This window comes from Camelus bactrianus, chromosome 18 (genome assembly GCF_048773025.1).
Source record: "Camelus bactrianus isolate YW-2024 breed Bactrian camel chromosome 18, ASM4877302v1, whole genome shotgun sequence".
Classification (NCBI taxonomy): domain Eukaryota; kingdom Metazoa; phylum Chordata; class Mammalia; order Artiodactyla; family Camelidae; genus Camelus; species Camelus bactrianus.
In genome coordinates this window covers 7,032,505-7,053,648 of record NC_133556.1, presented here as the reverse complement: position 1 = coordinate 7,053,648, position 21,144 = coordinate 7,032,505, and the positions used below count along the sequence as shown (strand labels likewise).

Genomic DNA, 21,144 nt, shown 5'->3' with positions numbered 1-21,144 from the left:
CAGCTGATTGTCTTTAGATGGGAAAAAAACATAAGGGACACACTAATATGGATACAGACAGTTATAGAAAGTCTATAGAAAGGGAGCTCTAAAAAAAGAGTTCTGTGCATGGTTGGGCTGAGGTTAGATTAAACTTTATTAAGTGAATGGATACTGTTATTAAAACAAATAGGCTGGGGCAGGACTAAATATGGTTCCTCTCTGTTAAGAGAACAAGTTTACTGGTAACAGATTCTGTGAAACTTTTTGATACTTTTCAGAAATGTCCTATCAAAGTTTAATTAAAGTTCTTTTGACTTCAGCTGACTTCAGGATGCTTCAGAGGGCCCCCGAGACATCTCAGAGAAAAAAATATTAAACTAGGATTGGTTGGTACGTTAAATTACATGGAAAACATTGTCAAATGAGTCATACAAGCCTCAGATTACACAGACTGGATAAATGTTATCGATATAGATATTCTAGAAATTATATAAAGCTTCCAAAGTTTAGATATGTCCTGGTATAATGCTATCAGTCATGATTCTAGCTGTTGTCTTGGATGGCTGCAGGTCACAGCAACTCGTTTAAGCTGCTTCATCAAAACCACTGCAATCAGATCTTTCAGGTTGCTTTTTTGGTCTTTTGTCATTCATAGACAGTTAAGCGGATGCTTTGCAGAACTGCTTCACCTTCAAGAAGATTCATAAAAAGGTCTTTTTGACAATACAGGATTCTTTTTAAATCATACCGCCGAGCTGGGTAAGATACTTAAAAAGTCTAATGAAAAACCCTGATTTCATGGAACTGTTGTTAAGAGAGACTGATTACACGTGATTGAGTGAACTGATGAATATGGTTGTAGTTTTTTGGTTTTGTCTGGGACATTGCTGGCTTTTAATCTGTTTTCTAGTTAAACCTGTTTACCAAATGTTTGTTTCCCTATCAATATTGTTCCCAACGTTCAGGCTAGAAACAGAATTCCCTAACGGAGTTGTCACAGAGTATAACTAACTACTCATGATGTATAACGATGCTGGCTTTAGGTCTGTTGCTAAAAGCATATGTCTGATGCTTGTGTAACACCTGGGTATAAGTGAAAAAATGCACAGCCTGTAAAGTGTTTCCCCATCAACATACCTCTGAGCCTGTTCCCAATATCTGATTAGTTTTCCCCCCACGTGGATAACCAGCCAAACATACAGGAGGCCTAGCACCGACGGACATGATCTAAACCTGGGACAGGAACTACCACCCCAGCATCAAGGGACAGATACTTTGATCATCAATTGAAAGATCTGTAATCAAAAGGGGAAATGATGGAAAAATCTGTCCATATTGAGGTACGGGGAAGTCATTCTGGCTTATGCATGGTTTGACTTAAAAAGCCTGTTTTGTGGCCTTTTGGACATGCACTGTACATCTGCTTTGGCCTTGAAGAGGGGAAAGCATTTGAAAGTCAAAAGGGAGTAGCTGTGGTTCAGACATCCAAGGTAAACTACGTGGCCGTTGTGGGTGTGATTTCACATACACTCCTGTATTGAGGATTCTAATTTTCTGAGCTGTGTCATACTCAGGATGCCACCAGCCATTCTCAAAGCAGTGTCTGCTGGCAGCTGCAACCTTATGACCTCAAGATATCCAATTGTAACTATTAAGTTTTTAGACAACAAAATTGCTTTAGATCAGATATTAGCAGAAAAAAGGAGATGTGTAGTGGCCAAAAGCTCTTGCTATATATATGCTAATGTCACATCAAAAGTTAAAACCCTTTGATACAACACTGTAAACTGACTATAGCTCAGTTTAAAAAAAAAGTTAAAACCCACTCAGATAAAAGTAGACAGCTGGCTCCAAGTCTTCCCCAAAGTGCCAGGTTCAGGCTCGTTTTCAGGCACATGCTCCTGAATTCCTCAGGCAATGAGATCTTAATCAAACAAGACTCGGACCCAGGACTTGGAACTCGAATATTTCCAACTCGGTGTCCATTCTCCAAATCAAGGTAGGACTAGGCCCCATTTCAGCAGGAAGTAGCCAGAGCAGCTGTTACCCCATTCCATGAAAGATTTTGGAGGGGGGGAATGACACAGGATTAATTACAGACTAAACCCTGTGAAGCTTGATGAGCCTCTCTGTCCAAAACATCATTCCCTTTCTTGTCCAACACCTGTTCTCAAGATTGAGGAGAATCAAAGAAAAGGGGAAAACTAACCAAGCAGACCCTATGGGAGCTTTCTGGGACTGACCCCTCCCCCATGTCCTCTGCTGTCACTTCTCTCTGAAGTACCCAGATAACAGTATCTCTTACATCTTTCCTGAGGTTTTCAGATGTTAAAAACCACCACCAAATGGAAGAAATTTACTTGATGATCATGAGCACATAGCCCCCAGACCTTCTGGCACCTAAGGACTGATTCCTCTCAACAAATCAGAGAATTGCACACAGCTGATCAGACCCTGGGATGCCCCGCCCTCAGCTGGCCTTTCAAAATGCTCAGCTAAAACCCTCCGGGGGGTTGTGGGTAGAGGGAGCATGGGCCACCCCTTCTCCTTGCTCAGCCCAGCAATAAACTTTTCTCTGCTCCAAACTCCAACGTTTTAGTATTTTTTGGCCTTGCTGTGCGTCGGGCACATAAACAAGACCCCTCCTCCCCCCACTGCATGCAGAGGGAGCCCACAAACACAAAGTTTCACCCTGGGCTCTGAGGCGCAGTTTGCTCAGAACAATACCCACAGTAACATTTTTAAACCTGTCTTCCACCTCCCTCTTCCACCCCTGGTTGGTTCCTGCACCTTCTCCTTTCTCCATAAACCATCTTTCCCATCTTTCCCGAGGCCGTGTTCACACTGAATTAAATGCAACCTCCCTCCCATACCCCAGCCCTCAGCTCCCCTCTGGCCTCCCCAGACTCACTTTCCTGGCAGAAGTCCTTCTCCTCTTTGACCTGCAAACAAGTTGGAGCATCTGCATCCTAAAACTGCCCTTCCCCGCCACGTGCATCCTCCCTGTGCCTCCCACCTCGCGGGTCCAGGGCTGCTGGTGGGGCAGGACAGCCCCCAAGGCAGGCACCAGGGGCACAGTGGCCGTCCTAACAACTGGCAGGCACGAACCCCCCTACCAAGACGTACCTGACTTGCCACCAGGTATCACACTGTAATTAGTCATTGTGACTGAAGCCGAACGTAATTAATTACATAATTTTGAAGTGTTCAAGTTCAATTCCATTAAAATTACATCATGAAACTAGGGAATTACAAAGGATTACCGACAAAAAAGCAAATAGGGATGAATAAAGAAACTCTGGGCTGACTGCATGCATGTCTGAGTCACACCCAAGCACTCAAGTACAGCGCCGTCACCCCACCTGCTTTTAATAAACCTGTGGGGCCCAGCCTGGCTGCTGTGTGCACAGGCTGCCTCTGGAAGGGCCAGTGCCGGGCACCAGGTGACACAGGCCTGCTGGACATGTAGCATCTGAAGACCACGCCTCCCTCCAGACGCTGCTCCCTGCCCCTCCCCCACCTCAGTTTCCTCTGCTGACACCTCTCCCCAAGGTGGCCCGTCCAAGTGCCACGCACTTGGCCCATCTCTGAAATGGCCACCACAACCCCAGGGGTCTCCTTCTCCCTGTCCTGCGAGCACTCAGTCTGGTATCATCTCTCCTGGCCCAGTCCTCCTCCATCTCCTACTGGACTGTGGCTTCCCACCCTCCCAGCTCCATCCCTTCCCACCCCTCTCTCACACTCTGGTCAGCCCTTCACAGGGGGTTTCCTGAAGCCTTCTCCCAAGCACAAATCTGAGTGCTGAACTGTCCCTCTTGCATTTAAAAGGTAGTGTCTCTCAGGGCCCTCCGAACACAGAACTGACTTAGTGGTGCTTTACACAGAGGCTGTCTGGTCATGAGAAGGCTGTGCTCAAACAGTGCCTGGACTGCAGGAGAGGATACAAATCACTGGAGCACGAGGTCGCAGGCCCGTCTTTCCAGAGCTCTGTCCTGCCCTCCACACACACGAGACACCCCCGGCCCCTAAATCTGATGCCTTGGAGATACCCTGTGTGTCCTGCAGTTCTGACCAGTGGAGCCGGGGGCTCATTCCTCCTGGTACCCTGGGGTTTGAATAGGAGCTGGTGAGGCGATCTGGCACCACAGAGACACGCTTGATGAAGGAATGAATGAACAGCCCTAACAGTCTGAAAAAGATGAGTCGTTCCAGAAACAAACCTGAGAACAACCTCACTCCAACATGCTGCATTATTTCCAAGACCAGTGCACATATTTTCTTAAACATGCAACTTCCTTACAAAACAAGCTGCATCATCCCAAAATATCAGGCATGCAAAAAAACCAAAACTGAATTCAGAGTGGGCTCAACACTCAGCTTTTCTGTGATAATTCCTTGGGGAAAATAAATGTCATCTGACTAGGCTTCTTCTCGGGGATGGATCTCCACCTGTAGACCCCTTAAAGAGCCAGCCTTACTGAACACACCCCAGCACCACCTTCACGTGCAACTGGGAACAAAAACCCCATGGGGCTGGTGCTTTTCAGGTATTATGTGTGGACTTGAATCCAGTATCACTGCAGTGACTAAATCAACTGGACTCCTAGGGGCTGAGAGGGTGGGATTCCGTCTTGGTTATCACAAACGCTAGCATCCAACAGCGAGTCACTCTCCAGCACCAGCAGTGGGCCAGCTGTGTCAGAGGAAAGTCCTGGCTAGAGGCTCTCGCTTCCCAACCCGGAGCTCACAGAACTGCCCTCTGGCCAGTGCACGGCCTCTCCAGCTCCAGCTCCCTCCTCCCTCCAGCCAGCCCAGGCCCCACCATCAGGCCTCAGCCTTCCATTTCCCCAAAACCCCTCCAATTAGCTTTATGCAGATGGGGCATGGAGGACAGCCCGAGGCTGTAACTGTACCCCAACTATCAGATAAAGTTTGCTAACAGGAATGCTCCCTGCTTGGATAATCCTCTTCGGAGGTCTATCCCTGGGAGCTGATCTGAATCGCAGGGCAAGGGAGGCTCGAGAAAATTTCTCAGATCCAGAGAGGCCTCAGCCAGAAGGGGTCTGTCCACGAGTCACCCAGGTACCTTCAGGTGCACCACACAGGATTTATTCAATCTCCAGCTGTTCACATTATGTGACTCACCCACCATCAAGCTCATCCTTGGCAGCCTGTGGACAGGGGACCCTTGCCTGATCCCCCTGTAACCTCATCATGACGACCCCACCACTTTAAGGAGAGCCACTCGCGGGGATGGCAGGGGTTGCAGGTAAAGTCTGGACGGGACTGTGGCAGCCCAGGTCTCCACCACCTCTTCGCAGCTCCTCACCTACCAGCCAGATCATGGCTCCTCCGCAGGGCTGTTGTGTGGATGACAGGAAAGAAATCAACACCCTAAACCAGCACCTGCCCAGGGCCAATGCTCAGGAAATGAGAGCTGAGAGTGTATGTGTAAGAAAAATTTTAAAGCTCTGTCTTAACACCAGCGGGCATCAAACCAGCTACAGTACGTGGAATCCAGTGCTACCAGCAAAGCTTCCCTCCTTTTCTCCTTTCACTGGAGTTTCACAGAGTCCTAGTTTCACAGCTGGGGAAGTTAGGACGCAGGTGGGAGGGGCTCCCTAGTTAAGATGAATTCTTCAGCCCTTCCCACTACAAATGACGCTGAATTCCCAAGCACCAACCAAAATGCAAATCCCACTGCCTCCCAAATCCCATATATCCCAGCAAAGGAGCTACCTGGGGTGGCTCCTCCTCCTCCTCTCTTGCCCCTGTGGACACCAGGCCCAGCCCCCATCAGCCACCCAGGCTGGACCCCAGGGTCCGTGGCTCCTCTAAGCACCCTCCCCCAGCTGCCCGGGGTGAAGTCCCAGCAGCCCTCACTTCCCCAAATCCATGCAAATGCTCATGCGGCCAGACAGTGACGTCACCTCTACAAAAATATCCTAGGTACTTTCTTTGTAAATGAAGCAGCAGAGAAAGCACGCAGGCTCTGAAGGCCGCTGCCCTGAACCAGGACTGGCGGGGAGCCTTCGCCCAAGAGCGCACCAGACCCACGGAACAGCTTCTTCGGGCCAAGCCCCTGGGAGAGCTTTCTCCAGTGCTGACACCCAAGCCTTCAACTTTCTTGCTACTGGCTTTCCCTTGCATTGGTGGGGTTCTGATCGTTACAATATGAACTTTCCCCGTTCATGTGGGGAAGTTTCCTCCCATTCAGGCTGGGAGCAGAGTCAAAGAATAAATCTCTGTCAAAGAATTGTTCTGCCCAATTCTATTTTTAAAAACGTGAATTTTTAATGTTTATATTTTGTGGGCCACCAATACAATTATGTGTATTTTAACTAACGCATATGTCACTTGGCAAAGGACTTTAATAAATGGGAATAAAAAAAGACATACATGTTCCATCAGTGTGTACCTATCAGTAGCTTTCAAAACAAAGCCATTTTAATATAACCTATCTACCTCTCACAGTCCTAAAAAGAGTTCCATTTGTGTTATTAATTTAACTAGCTGAGTCCTAAATCAGAAATACACAGGACAGCCCCCAAGAGGAAGCCCACTGCAGGACTTGTTGGGTGCGAGAATAGTGGCGAGTGCCACAGCACAAGGCAGGGTGAGTGGCGGGTGCGCAGCAACCTGGGGTGCAGAAGAGGGGAGGGGTGTGAGTGGGAGGGACGGCCCGGAAGCTGAGTGGGTGGCGCTAAATGGGGCCCGTCAGAAACAGCAGAGAAGGGAGCCAGAGCTTGGAGGGTCTCAGAGACTACCACCCAATTTTTCTGCAGGAACGCCCTCTCCCTTACTTCTCCGGGTGCACAGAACTCAGTTCAAGCTTTACCTCGCCTTGGGTGTGGGGGGGGGGGGTTCCTTGCCCACCCCACCCCCAGCCCCCATTCGGACGTCCCTCCTCTGCAGCCCTCCACCTGCGCACAGCTTGTCACAGCCGCATCCCGGCCGCCCCGCCCACCTCTGCCCATATAAGGCTGCCGGCGCCTCCAGGATGGGAACCACAGCTTTCCCCCCTGCATCCCACTGCCTGGGGCACAGAGGCTGCCGCTGCGGCCTTGGTTAAAATGAAGGAGGGGTGCATAAGAACGGCTTGATACTCAGATTTGTAGGGGGAGGAGAGGGACTTTCCCACTTGAGCATGAATCTGGGATCCTGGTAAGTGGGGAGGAGGTTGAGGTGAGGTGGAGACAATCATCAGGAACTCTGTCTGCTGGCCTGAGGAATGTGGTCTCCACTCCATGCCAATGCCAGCCGCCGTGGGTGTTCAAGAAGGATGACATGATGAAATCAATGGTTTGGGAAGATTAATCTGGCAGCCACATCTATAATGGACTGCGACCTGTTTCCAACAATTTTGAAACAAGTAAAGGCTACGTTCTCAGCTCTTGTGTGTTAGGAAGATTTGGCTCTCACAGTACACAGCCCCTAAAACTAATGGCACACACACACACACATACACAAGACTTATTAAAGTATCAGTGTGTTTTAAAATGACAGCGTAATTACATACCAACACATAGAGTAACGTAAAACAATTGCAAACCACTTCTTACTCCCCTGACAATGACATTCAACCATAACTGCCAATATCCTTCCTCTTCCCATCCCACGTCAATGCTGACAAGCTGGGGTGCTGGGAGCTGAGGAATGGAGCAGGGTAAGATAGAGATGACTGAGCAGTCCCCCAGGGATGGCTGGCTCCAGGTAACAACTCCCTGTCTGCGTCACACTGCTCTCCAAGGTGAGTGCTCGCCAAGCCCTGGCCACCTCACTGGTCTTCTGCACTTGCCCGTGACGGTGAGGGCCCTGGCGGACCACGTCACCTGGACAGGGCTCCTTGGCAGCAGCCTGGTCTTCCTGTCTTCCCACACATGCCTATGGAGCAGAAGCATGACTCCAAACCTGCCTTGTCTCCTACTTGGCTGAAGGATGTGAGGAGACAGTGTTACGTAAACCAGTTCAGGTACAACTGAAATGAAGCAATTCCAGTAAATTCAGGTTTCTACACTGGTTTACATGAATGCTCCTGCTCTCACCGTTTTCTGTTTCAAAAATGTACCACTTACAACATCTCCGTTGTGTGAACAGGCAGGGAAGGTGGAATCTGATTTGCAAGTCTACTTATAATAATTTTAGTTGTCATTTCTGCATGTTGGCGACTCAAAATCTTTTCCTCTTTAAAACGTTTGTGTTCTATGGGCAGCTCAGCAAGGGCAGAGCAGAAGAATGTGAAACAAATAATTCGCTGTACACAACTGCATGGGTTCAAGTTCTAGGTCAACTGTCATGGTGAAAAACAGAAAATAAAGGACAGGTTTCACCATTATCTGCCACACCTTTCAGAATGAGCAAAAATGGTGATAGGAGCAACAGAATGTTCTTATTTTCAGAGTAAGGAAAAAAAGTCTTTTCCAAACCTAATCAAAAAATTAAATGTACAATTCCCTCCAGCAAGAATTTTATTTTTAATTTTCATTTACATAGCATCTTTCTTCCAAGAATCTCAAAATAATGGAGCTCCACAAATACTTAAAAAAAAACAAAACAGTTATCACAACAAAGAAGGGGACAGGCTTGGCAGGGCAGGAGCTCAGAAGAAAAACAAGAAGAGGCAAGTGGGGTGACAGCGGGTGCTCTGGGCTGAGGGTGGCTCCAAAGCGGTCCTTCCTTTACCCGTGGCCCCTGGGCCTGGCTTCTGTTTGCAGCTTCAGGCTCCTCAAGAAAAGGACTTCCCTTTGGTGTCACTTACTAGCTTTAAATCAAATCATTTTCATCCAAACAGCAATTTCTCCCCTAAAAATCCGAGGGAAAGTGGCACTAAACCAAAGACCCTTGCAGGTCAAAAATAATGACTGAACCAAGATGCCTAAAATGAGTGCATACTCTTTTTGGCGTTAAAAATATTAACAGTGTATTGGGGGAAAAGACCCACTGTTAAGAAAGATTGTCTTGCTTTTAGGAGGAAATTGGGAAGAGGCTTTTGAGCTGACTGGGTTGTTTTTCTGTTTTGGGGTTCTTTTGTTTTCCACAGCTGGGTGGACAGGATCTGAATGTCTTACATTTAGTAAAGAGCTGTCAACACCCAAATAAAATTTTAATGACAGTAAGAATGGCATTCTATTTCTCACAATTTCACAATGTTCACTTAAGAAAGAGCTAATTTGTCAATTTGTTTTTCCCTTAACCAAACTCGGACACCTCACAGCTATACATAAGTTAAGAAAAAAAAAGTTAACTGGCTTTAATCAATTGGATAAACACAGTCAAAGAGAAAGATGTCATTAAGAAAACAGGCCCCGTGCTGGTATACTCAGGGTAATGCTAAGAAAGAACAAGCTTCAGAGTAAACACTGGTAATTTCTTCTGACATTAACTTCATAAATCACAGTCAAAAGCATCCAGATTTTCAATTGTCAGCTGACTGAGTTGGCCACAAGCAAAACTCGGTAGGCCCTTGTGTTTTATAAAAGGTGTCGATGGTGTGGTTGGTATTCCCAGCTCAACTTCACAAGGGCCTAAACAAGGAAGCAGAATCTAGTCAGTTTCATGTGAATCTCCTACCTGGCTATTCCTCCCGTGCTCTGCAGTGTTAGGTAGTCTTGGGAGGAATGACCCACTCCTTTCTGACTGGAAACCTGTCAGACTGTGTTCCTGAGGGTGGGGGTAGGGGAGACCTCTGTGTAGCATTTGAGGAACTTCCAGGCTGCCCCTGGCCCAAGGCTCTAATAAACACAAAAATTCTGCCGCCAGCCCTGGGCCTCCTGCAGAAGGGAAAGTCTTCAGATTCCAATGAAGAAACTGACATCATTTATTTTGCGCATTAACATCATCCTATCAGAATTTAATTACAGCGAGAATTAGAATTATTTTTATTAGAGAGTTGTTTACTTTTCAAAGGAAAGGTTCTTGATGGGTTTTGCAACAAATTAGATGTCTTTCAGAAAGAGCTGTTCCTCCTCATTATGTTTAACTGTCACATTACATGAACTGGGTAGAGCTGGGTAGCACACGCACTTTTAAAGTCACAGTCCAGGTACATCAGCCCAGGGGCTTCAAAGCTGCTTCAGCTACGGTACAAATGAGGGCAATGCCACAGGCCCCCTCCACAATCCTTGGTAACTCCCTGAAGGAACACCTCCTGCCCAGCCAAAGACTGTTCTCCTCTACCAGCTTTCTCAGAACATAGCTGAAAAGCAGGACTGATCACGGCTCAGCAAATCCAAAACCGTGACAGGACCGACAGCTCGATACAGATCAGCACCTAAACAACAACCAAAACTTGGTTATGAAACACACGCAAAACCAAGGTTACTAGCTAGCTCTGAAACACAGAATAGGAAAAATGACTTAGATAATTCAGAGGACCCCACCATTAACATTTTATTGAAATAATCCCCTAACCTAGTTTTTTTGTTTGGTTTGGCTGCTATTTAAGCTTATATCTCTAAATGTACTTAGGGAAAGTAATTTCTTTCTGAATTCTAAATCTTTATCAGGGTACAGTAAAATGTACTCAAATGCTCATGTCAACAAATGTTTATTAAATCAGAAATCACAAATGAATTCACAATTTCTTTGCTGTATTAATTATACAATACAGATATTAAATCACTGGTCTAATTATGCTACTAAAGTTCCTTTTTCACTCTGTGATCCACACACACACAGTTCTCTCAGGTGTTCAAGCATACAGGCATCCAACTCCTAAAATGCCCAGCTCGGCTGGAACATCCAGGTAAACAGTAGCGGGGCACAAGGAGAGGTCATGGGGCCCCCTCTTCAAACAGCATGGACAAAATGAATGGTAAAAAGTGTCTCTATGCTTTCCTATAATAAGACTCAAACGCAGGATTCCAAGAATTCCACCTGTTTCCAATTAGATACCAGAATTGCTTGAGTGTTTAAACTACATTCACTTGCTACTTATACAAAACAATTCTTCCGGGTTTTTTGAACATTTTAAGTATGTTAAAATAAGATTAAGGGCCTGGTTTAAACAATCAGAGGCAGGGGAATTTCAGCTGAAACCAAAACTATCTCTCCGCAGCCATAATGCAGAACTTCAGACAAAACAATATGGTGAAATTCATGAATTTCTATCTTTGACAATTACTTGTAAAAATCAGACCTTTCATAGGGAACGCTACTTTATATATATATATATATATTATAATATATAGAGAATACATTAAGTAGTTTTAAATTGGTTTTTAAATAATTTCTAAAATAAAATATGATCCTATATATCAGAATAACCATCGATAGTTACTTTTAGTTAGCTTTTGTGTTACAGTCCATCAGATACACCTGTCCTTTAAATATGTGAAATTTACATGAGGCCACATGTATGAACTGTAAAACGGAAGCACAGGCAGGAATTTGGCCTAGCTCTGTAGGATTTTATACGATAAATTTCTCTTTCTAAAAATGTACAACTTTTCTTCTAACAAATTTGTCCTTCCTTGGTTTCACTGCAGATATTCCTTGTGCTTTTTATAAATGAGCTGAAATACACATGGACTTTTCTACTTTGAGCATTGCTTCCTCTCCTAAGACAGAGAATGTAAGCACAGGCTCAGGAGCAGTTTAGATTGCTGACTGCAACAGGTAGACCCGGGAAGGTGGGGGGTGGGGGGACCCTGAGGCATGGCCTGTTGCTAATGCACAGCCAGACTTTGCCCAACTGCATAAATCCTGGTGGGTTCTGGTGGGTTCGTCTGAACTGCATACAACAGGGCAGGACTTTTTCAACAGCCATAAAGGTTTTGGGCTCAATCAGCTCACCAGACAGCGTATTTAAGGTTAGCTCCGTGGATTAGGAGAGAGTAATTCCTAAGGGGGCTGGCAGTCTGTCCCTTTCCCTTTCCAACTTTCTCACTTAACGAACTACTGGCAGAAGATGGGTGAAACTGGTGAAGGAGGTGAAGGGGGCCGCTATAGACCCGACTGTATCAGGAGGTGCTGCATAACTCAACTCCTTCACTGATGGACACCTTAAAAAAAAAAAAAAAAAAAAAAAAAAGCAAACCAGGAAAAAAAAAAACCCTACACACAGTTTCATACAGAGAAAAAAAACTTTAATCAATTGACAATGACCCCCTCCACACACCGAATCTCAAAGATGCTGATATTAAGAGAATCAAGAAAACAAAGACAGCAGTTGTATGGAACCCTTCCATTTGTTTACTCATTATTTTATAAAGGGTCCTAGATGAGATACACATTTTAATCAAAGTAATGTACTTCGTACAGAGAACAGTCCTAGACTGTTCACAGACATACTTCCATAACAGGAGAAAACAAAATAAAAGCCACCAGAAAATAGACTTGCAGCAAAAATGAAATTGTTCTCTTAGTTTGAAAAAGAGGAAAACGTTTAGAGGTTATTTCTGCAGAGGTTCCTTAAAGGGGAACACTAGCCACCACATAGGAATAATGCCCCAAAGGGAAGCCAGTCACTGGCAGAAAGCTACCCCAACATACAGAGTTATATGAGCTTGTTTGAGAAAGTATTCTCTTTCCAAATGTGTATTTAAAAGGCAAATTTATACAATGGTGTTTTTCTTATTTAAAAAAAAAATCCTGTTTTTTACAAGTCTGGGATAGGATAAAAACTTGTCCAACTAGTCTTAGCAACGCCAGAGTGCTGAAACTTCTATACCACAAGACTTTGGGACTTAAAAGGAAACAAAATAGAGCTCAATCTTCAGAAACTCCCTCCCTGGGCACTCACTTCAAGTCCTATGAGGGACAAGAGCTCAGCCCCCACTCCCTGAGTTGTGGGAGGGGCACCCAACTGCCTTATCTCACCTGGACCCTTGGGGACCCAGCCTCTTTACCCTCAGGTAGCAAGGCCACAACCCCATCTCAGTGTAAGGGGTTCTGGAAAGATGAGAAGAGTCAGAGACTAATGAATTGTCTCTTCTCAGACTGCAGTCCCTCTGGCTCGCTTACTGTCTAGGGGAATAGAGATGACTCTAAACTAGATAACAACTCAAAAGGCCTCTTCAGGGCCCAGAGAAAGAACCAGTTTAGCCTTATACTGGAACTCTGGCATTCCATAGTCAACTGAAGGTTTTCAAACATGCGATGAAGCGGCAATGGGAAATCATCTAAGGCCAAATTGTTATCTACCAGGAAAAGCCAATGGATGCTCAGTAAAGAGAACGATGCTCAGATAAAGGTTTTTAAATTCAAGATCAACACCTGAAAGTTCATTCACATGAACTCACAGGGAAACTTTAAACTGAAACCTAAAGTTACACAGTTAAACGTCCTCATGTACTATGAAGAAGCAGTTAGTCACTAAGGGAGTCGGGGTGTCAGAGAGTTCATAAAATCTAACAGCTCCCTAGAAACCAAATCCATCTCCCAGGCAGTTTTGCCAGAGTGCTTAAAAAAGAAATAGCATTGGTGTTAAGCTGGAATGTCACATTTAGGTAGACAAGAAAAAAAAATTAAGGATTGTCTCTTAAAACTCCACAACGGGTTTTACAGTAAGCACAGGAATTAAATTATGGTAAAAGGGAGCTATTTTTACTAAAACAGGGTAGACCAATTTATCAAAAATGCCATTCGGCTGTGTTCATTACATTCAGGAATCTAATTTACACAATAGACACTTTGGAGTAATCTATTTTAGTCAATAAACACTCAAACTCTTTTAAGTTTTAATCTTATCGGAAATACATATTTCGCATAGTCTTCTTCGTAGTTAAGCGAGAAATCTGAAGAAATTTCTTAACGACTGTGAGTCTGCTTCATCGCTCTAACGTAGGCTAGAGCAGAAAACAAGCATATACAATTAAAGTTATCAGACTCCGTTTATGTATGTTTTAATCCAATACGCTTTATTCATACAAGCCCGCATCTGGAGTTCATTTGCTTTCTTCCTAAAAGTAGTGTAGGTCACTATCACCAGTCCTCCCGGTTAGGAAAGTTCGGTCAAGTTTACCTTCAAGCACACCTTAGCGTTGCGAGCAAGAGCCGTCTCTTAGGCAGAGACGCTGAGGGACCCCACCGGAGCGCCAGGCCGCCCTGGGCCCTTCCAAACCTCAGACACCCCCCCCCCACCCCTACCACCACATACCCCCACAGTTCAAGGAGCTTCTGGCCCACACGCCGCTCACCTTCAACTTGGCTCCGGCTATGCACAACATCCACCTGGTAGAGTCCCGGGGCTGTCCAGGAGCCGCGAGCGCGGAGCTGGCAGGTCCCCGGCGGACCCCTAGGGCCCGCCGCTCCTCTGGGTGGGGGGTGGCAGGCAGGAACTCGCCCCCCGGGTACCGCGGCTGCTCGGGCGCCAGATAGGGACCTCCAGCGCGATCCCCCTTCGGTATCCGGGGCTCGGCGCGCGGACCACGGCCCGGCACGCCACAGTCCCACGGGGTCCCCAGGGCTTTGCTTTCGAGAACCCGACCCGAGTAGACATTTCGGAGCGGACCCGCAGAGCGCTCCATTGCGCCCGCGGCCCCTGCTGGGAGGGTAGGGCCTCGGAGAAGGCGGCCAGAGAGGAGCGGGCGAGTCGCTGGGGGCCGCGGGAGCCCTCGGCAGCGGGACACCCGCCGCCTGGATAGGCGGCAGGGAGCAAGCGGACCCGGCCCGGATAGACCGCGCGCCCGGGTGCAGAGCCGGGCCTGCGCTTGGGGAAAGTTGCAGCTCTCCTCCGGCACCCGCGCCCACTGGGCGCCGCGACCCCCGGACCCCGCGCGCGGGGAGTCTGCCGCCCCCCACAAGTTTCCCCAAAGCGCCCCTACTGGGTCCCCGGCCGCGGTGGGGCCGGTCCGCGCCGCTTGTGTAGGCACACAAAAGAGTAGGGCGACTGCGGGGTCTGCGGGTGGCCCTGGGGCGCCCGCCCGGACGTAAACAAACCCCGGGGTCCGGGCAGGGAGCCCCACGCCGGGCGCGGGAACGGCGGCGCCGTCCCAGCCGGCTGACAGCCGGGGGCGGCGGCCGGGGCCCGGGCCGGCCGGGGCCGGGGAGCGCGGACGCCCGCCCGGCTACCCGCCCGCCTGGCCGGAGCCGGGCCGCGCCGCCGCCGCCGCCGCCGGTGGCCGCTCTGACCCTCCCCCGAGCCGGCGGCACCACAGCGCCACCAGCCCCAGCTCCGCCGCGCCGGCGGCAGTGGCGGCGGCGGCTCCTCTAGGAGAGGCAGGCGCTTCACCCCCACAGCAACTCCCCACAAACTTTCCCCGGGAATACGGTGGGCCGGGGGCGCGGGGCGCGCGGCCAGGCGCCGCCGGCGGGCCGCAGCCCCCTCCCGGCGCAGCGCCGGCCGCCGTCGCCGCCAGCCGCCGCCCGCTCCCCGCTCGCGCGCGCGCCCCGCGGGCCGCCGGGGCCGCCCCCTCCCCGGTCCCGCGGCGGCGGCGGCGGTGGCGGCGGCGGCGCAGGGCCCGGGGGGGCGCCCGGGGTGGGGGCCGACACCGGGGGCAGCAGTGGCGGCGGCGGCTCCCGGCGCCATCTTGGGCTGATCGATGAATTGAACAAAGAGGATCAATTTCTGATCAAGCGAGTTATCAATGGGGGCCGGGGAGCGAGAGGGACTTGTCCCCGACTCGGCCCCGCTTTCCCCGGCACCCCCCTCCTCCCCGCCGCCGCGGCCCCCCGGCGGCCGGGCAGCCCGGGGCCCCGGGGGAGGCCGCGACCGCCCGCAGCCCCCACCCCCGGGCGAGAGGCCGAGCGAGGAGAAGCCTGACCTGCAGCTGCTGTAAATCAAAGCGCTTCCAATATTGAAACATCGATCCCACATTGGCCGCCATCTTGAGACATATTGAGACGGAGTGAGAGGCTGATAGAGAGGGGGCTGGAGTTCAGGAGCCGCCAGGAGGCAGCAGGCGGGCGGCGCCAAAACCCGGCCTGGAGCTGGCCGCCGCCGCCGCCACGGAGGACGCGGACTCCTCCTCACGGCGCCGCCGCAGCCATGGCGAGCCCGAGCCGGAGCCGGAGTCGGAGCCCGAGGGCGCGGCGGCCGCCGCCGGGCCTCGTGCGCGCAGCCCCTGCCCCCTCCCCCCCGGCGCCCGGCGCCCGGCCCGCGACCCCCGCCCCTCCCGAGCCCCCGGCCCCGCAGACGGCGGTCGCCGGCCCGGCCCCGAGGGGGCGCTGGAGGGCGGCGGGAGGGGCGCCCCGGGCCCCCGCGGGAGGCCCCGGGCCCGGCTCACCTGGGGCGGTTTGCGGGCGCCAGGAGGGCGCGGGTGCCGGCGGCGACCCAGCGTAGCCGCTCTCCCCTCTAGGGTCCTAGGTTGGGAGCCGGCGGCCGTTTGGGGAGGACGCCGGCGCTGCGCGGCTTTCGCTCACCCTCCTGCGTGGCGCCGAGCGCTCCGAGCCGCCGCGACCACCTGCCGGAGCCCCGACCCCGCGCGGATCCGGCCCACCGCTTCCGCGCGGGTGCGAGGCGCACTGGCCGTCGGCTGCCGCACACCTTCCCCCTGCGCCCCAGCTAGACTCAGAGACCGACACTGCCAGGAACCGCATTTCACATTGGAGGCACTGGGGCCGGGGCAAAGCAGTGCTGACCCCATGTCGTTGCACACGTTAATGTCCCGCACAGTGGCCGCGCGGTCCCCGCGCCGCACCGCACCCCCGAGGGCCAGGGGTTCGAACGGCCCCTATCCGCCCGAGCTGCACCAGCTTAGGCCACGACAGGAAAAGTCTTGGAGCACAGTTCTGTATCCCCCCGTACCGCTTCAGCGGAACAGCCCTAGAAACTTCCTGTAGTTCAGACACATCGGTTTGGGTGCAAAAACTTGGAAAGGGTGGGTACACTTAGAACAAAAAGCATGTTCCCTAGTTTACAGAAATGCTAAACTATAAGCCCCAAAGCCGATTCTCTTTTAATTTCTTTCTTTGCAGAAACCTGACAAAAAGCACACGTTATATGATCTTCATCTTTAATTGATTATACACACGGGTGAGTTTGAGTTTCCAGTAGGAATACTGTGCTTTTACTCTCCTGCACTTCATTTAACGTGTAATTAGTTAAAACCAATCCCCAAATTCCTTAATCTTGAAAATTAAATGTAAATAAAATCTGTATGGAATACAAAATAAAACATGTAAGTGAGATATAATTGCTTCGCCACTGAGTTCGAGGACTGAGAGTTGATCGCTGGAGTGAACTTAGCATTTTTGAATGAAGGGACTGGAAATGAAAGTCCCCAAGGTTTAGAGAACACACGTGCCCCCAGGTCCCGCCTTGGCGACCAGGAGCCTCAGTTTCGACAACGCGCGGCTCCCAGGGTCTGGACGGGGGTTCCCTAGGCGTCCCCATGGCAGCTTTGACCAGCGGCAGGGGCAGGAAGCAGGTGGGTAGGAGCGCGCGGGCGCCGGGAGGTTTGGCCCCAGATGTAGTGACGCCGCGCCAGACAGGGCACTCCCGACCTCGGGACGCCGAGGGCCGCCTCGGTGTGGGGCGCCCGAGTCCGCGCGCGCTGTCGGCCGGCGGCCGCGCTGCAGCTCCGACCGCGCCGCCCGGTAGAGGGCAGCGGCGCCCCGACACTCGCGTCCCCGGGTCCCTGCGCACGTGCCCACCCGCGCGCCCCGCGCCTGGCCACGCCCTGTCCCAGAGCCAGGCCCCTGGCGGGAAACGGCATTGCCACCTCTGGCGATTCCCGTCCCGACGAAATGACACGTCTAACGATTCCTCCCCCATCCCACACTTCAGGGTACGTCTGCATTCCCCTCCTATTCGTACGGTGGCAGGCAGGCGAGACCTCGAAATTGCCCTAAAGGTGACTAGACAAATAAAATGTGCAGGGGCTTAAAAAAAAGAGAGAAAAAAAAAAAAAAACCCTCCCGTGGGGAAGGCTCAAGGAAGGATCAGGGAAATGGTTTGGATTTGGTGCAGATGTTCTCAATCTAATTATCGTGTCGATCCCCTGGGTTTGAACCAAAAAAGTGAAATATATATGACCTGTGTAACACTCCAGAAATACATCTGGTTGGAATTCAGGGTTCCGAATCCGCGGCAGTATTTCAGAAATACATTTGGATGAGCAGTAAATACCCTTGTTACATTTCTGGTTATAGTTATATTATTTACATGCTAACTAGACTTAGTAGAAAAACACTACATTGACTGGCCCAGAGGTTAAGCCCTATTTAAATAAAATTTAGATTTCTTCTTCCAAAGTTTTGGGTAACACAAAGCTTATTGCTCTCTACGGAGAGGGCAGGGGGAGTTTAGAATAACTTTGCCAGCACCACAAAATGTTACCATTTTTTTAGAGGAAAAACACCAGATAAAACACTGATCAAAAATTATCTCAGCTGACTGAAATAATCAGCAGAGACGTAAAACACTTTGAAAAGTACATTTTATTTTTCTTCAGTATAGGCATAGAATAAGAACAAATTATATCTACTTTAAAAGGCTATTTTCTTTCTTTCTTTCTTTTTTTCAGATTGACTTTCAGCCTCCCCATAGTAGAAGGTCAGGAGGACCCACTGACATCCAAATATAGTGACTTTATATAAGCTGTGTACTGGATAAAATGTTCAGAAAATGGAAAGGTTTTAGGACCTGGATCTCCATTAGCACTTACAAAGACAATAGAATAATGGCTATAAAGTGTGAGACAGAGGAAGGTTAGCAAGATAATGACTAGGAACGAAGAAGCCCCTTGACTTGAAAATGTCATCACTTGGAATAAAGCACAAAAAAACAATCCAGAGACCTTATTTTCACTTTTTGACATTCGGGCTCTCCCTTTAGAGAAAGAAAGCTCACAGTTCCCAAGCCGATGACTAATTCTCCATCCCCATCTTCCAAAAATCAAGTCCCAAGTGATCAAATGGGGGGGGGGGGCTGATCAAAATGATGTTTGTTCCTGGAAACTTTAAACAGATACAGCTTAGCACCAAGCCAGACAAATACATATGAGTCCAGAATGCCTAAATGTCTTTTCTGACCCATTTTATTTTGTCTATGAAAAGTTCAGTGGCCATTTTGGGAATGGGACAATGCTAATGAATGGAACTTACAGAACATCGTAAAGCGCTTTCAGAAGTTCACACTTTCCAACCCTCCTGGCACTGGTGGACCCTCCTGTCTCCCGACATCTACATGTAGTTGATTAGATCCATTAAGTTGAAAATTGGCAAATTCTCTAAAATGCCATATGGGTCGATTATTACTAAATTGGTCCTCCTTTGATAGCCCCAAGAAAGGAAAATATGTTATCTTGTTTCCTAAAGATTCTAATTTAGTCATCATTCTGATATAGTTAACCTAATTCCTTGAAGGAATTAACCATCAAGAATTTCTTCCAAACTGAAAAATGTCTTAACAATGTAGGGCATTATTTTAAAAAGTCATCCTCTTTATCCCTCACAAAAGAGTCTCTATGTTCTAAGATCGTAATTATAATGGACTCATAAAATTAAGTTTCACCTAGAAACTTTATCTCTAGGAAAAGTTGGAGAACAGAGTTTTTAACTCAGCCCCAAGAATAATGAAAAAATTCAGAAATCTGTCCTATGTGATATGCTTAAAAAGAAAACAAAAGATTCATTCTAAAACCTAATTCACTTTCTGAATATTTTTGCATCCAAATTAGAGCTGGTTTTGAATAGTTTCCAACAAGGAATATTTCAGATAACCAGAGACAATACATATTGCTAAACATTTCCATCGTAATTTATTCACAAATAAACATAAAGATATGGCTACTTTTTGATGCGTGGTTAAAAACAAAAACAAAAACAAAAAACTCATACTCCTAATAAGTCATATTAAAATCTCAATTTTACGAAGATAGAAGTTGAAAATTATATCAAGGTATTCATTCGAGTTGACTGAATTTGTAAATGGTTTAAATTAAGGAACGTCTAAGGCCAGACAGAAGTATTGAGACGCGTTAAATTTGAAAAGGCCTTTTCCTTAAATCAAAAAATTATGAATAACAAAGGGAAATTTCACTGTCTTCCTCTTGTCTTTGGTGACTGCCTTCCGTAACAATTTGGCATGGACTATTGGAATAAATGAAAAGAAGATTCCAGATCCTTTTTTTTTTTTCTTTTTTGAAGCTCAAGAAAACCAAACTACTTTTAATTGTTTTGTTTTTTAAATAATACTTTATGTTAATTATTTCTGAGTACACGACTCACTGTACTATGTAAATACCCACCAAATAAAAGTACACATTTTGCTACATGTAATTACATGCATAGTACATAATTCATCTCTATACGCCAAATGGATGTGTAGTTATATAATTGTACCAAGAACCTGCCAAACTTGTAAGAACAAACTATAATGATCTCTAAACAGTAGACTCTTCTATTCACCACCCCCTCATCCTTTCTCTGGTGACAGCATCTCTCAGTCTCCGAGTCCCTTTTTGGAATCTTCAAAGACTTAATTTCTGAGCCCCCATTTAAGTCTGCTTCCACTTCTGGACAGCATATGCTGATGCCACTAGCTCAAGGTATCTTTCTAGACCGCTAACGATTACATTCTGTTCTCCTCTGCGTGTCTTAAACAAGAAAGCTTGCAGCTCGCTCTTTCAGACGGAACTCCATCTTACACTTGGAAAATACTTCAAGCTTAATGGACCCAACAGCTCACTACCTTGGGACTTACAAGCCCTTAAGAGGGACCTGGGACTTCTCATCACCCGACAAGTCCTCCAAACCCCACCTCACCAGCCATACAGCCCCTTGCCCCAGTCTCTTTTTACCAAACTTACAATCTAATATAAATTTTCTTGCAATTCAGAGTTTATTAGAATATCGCATCTCATTTTCCTTTTTGTACCTCTTCCTCCTCTTAAGAGGCCCACATACATTTCATATTACATATTTCCTACACGCTCTTGAAATAAACACCATCCTATATGACTCACTGACGTCATTGCTAAATCACAAAATTAACAGTAGCATGAAAGGGTTTAAAATATGTAAAAGACTATATAAATACTGTTATTTTCTTGCTTAATGCAAAGTTCAAGTTCTGTGCTAAAGCCTTATATTAATTCCTTTTCTTTCCCCCTGGGAGATGTGAACCATATGCATTCTATTTATACTGACCTTTCATTATTAATGTTACTCTTACAATATCACTTAGCCAGCCAATCTTTTATTTTATTTCATTTTTTAAATTGAAGTATCATCAGTTACAATGTGTCAACTTCTGATGTACAGCACAGTCAATATTTT

The 21,144-nt window shown here is 48.1% G+C and overlaps 1 protein-coding gene across 12 annotated transcripts in view; it reads right to left on the bottom strand.

Annotated features, from left to right (window-relative positions):
- The window catches only part of CUX1 (cut like homeobox 1), a 353,997-nt gene that overhangs the window by 328,231 nt on the left and 4,622 nt on the right, over positions 1–21,144 (bottom strand). For 3 of the 12 annotated variants that reach the window (XM_074345860.1, XM_074345861.1, XM_074345863.1), the window contains exon 1: positions 14,121–15,070. The exons of 1 other annotated variant lie outside the window; for it this stretch is intronic. In XM_074345860.1, coding sequence (XP_074201961.1) covers positions 14,121–14,450 — 330 coding nt within the window. In that variant the 5' untranslated portion in view covers positions 14,451–15,070. Of the gene's footprint in view, positions 1–14,120; positions 15,085–15,686; positions 15,999–21,144 lie in introns of those variants that run through there. 8 more of the 12 variants (XM_074345857.1, XM_074345864.1, XM_074345867.1 and 5 more) reach the window with 8 other exon arrangements.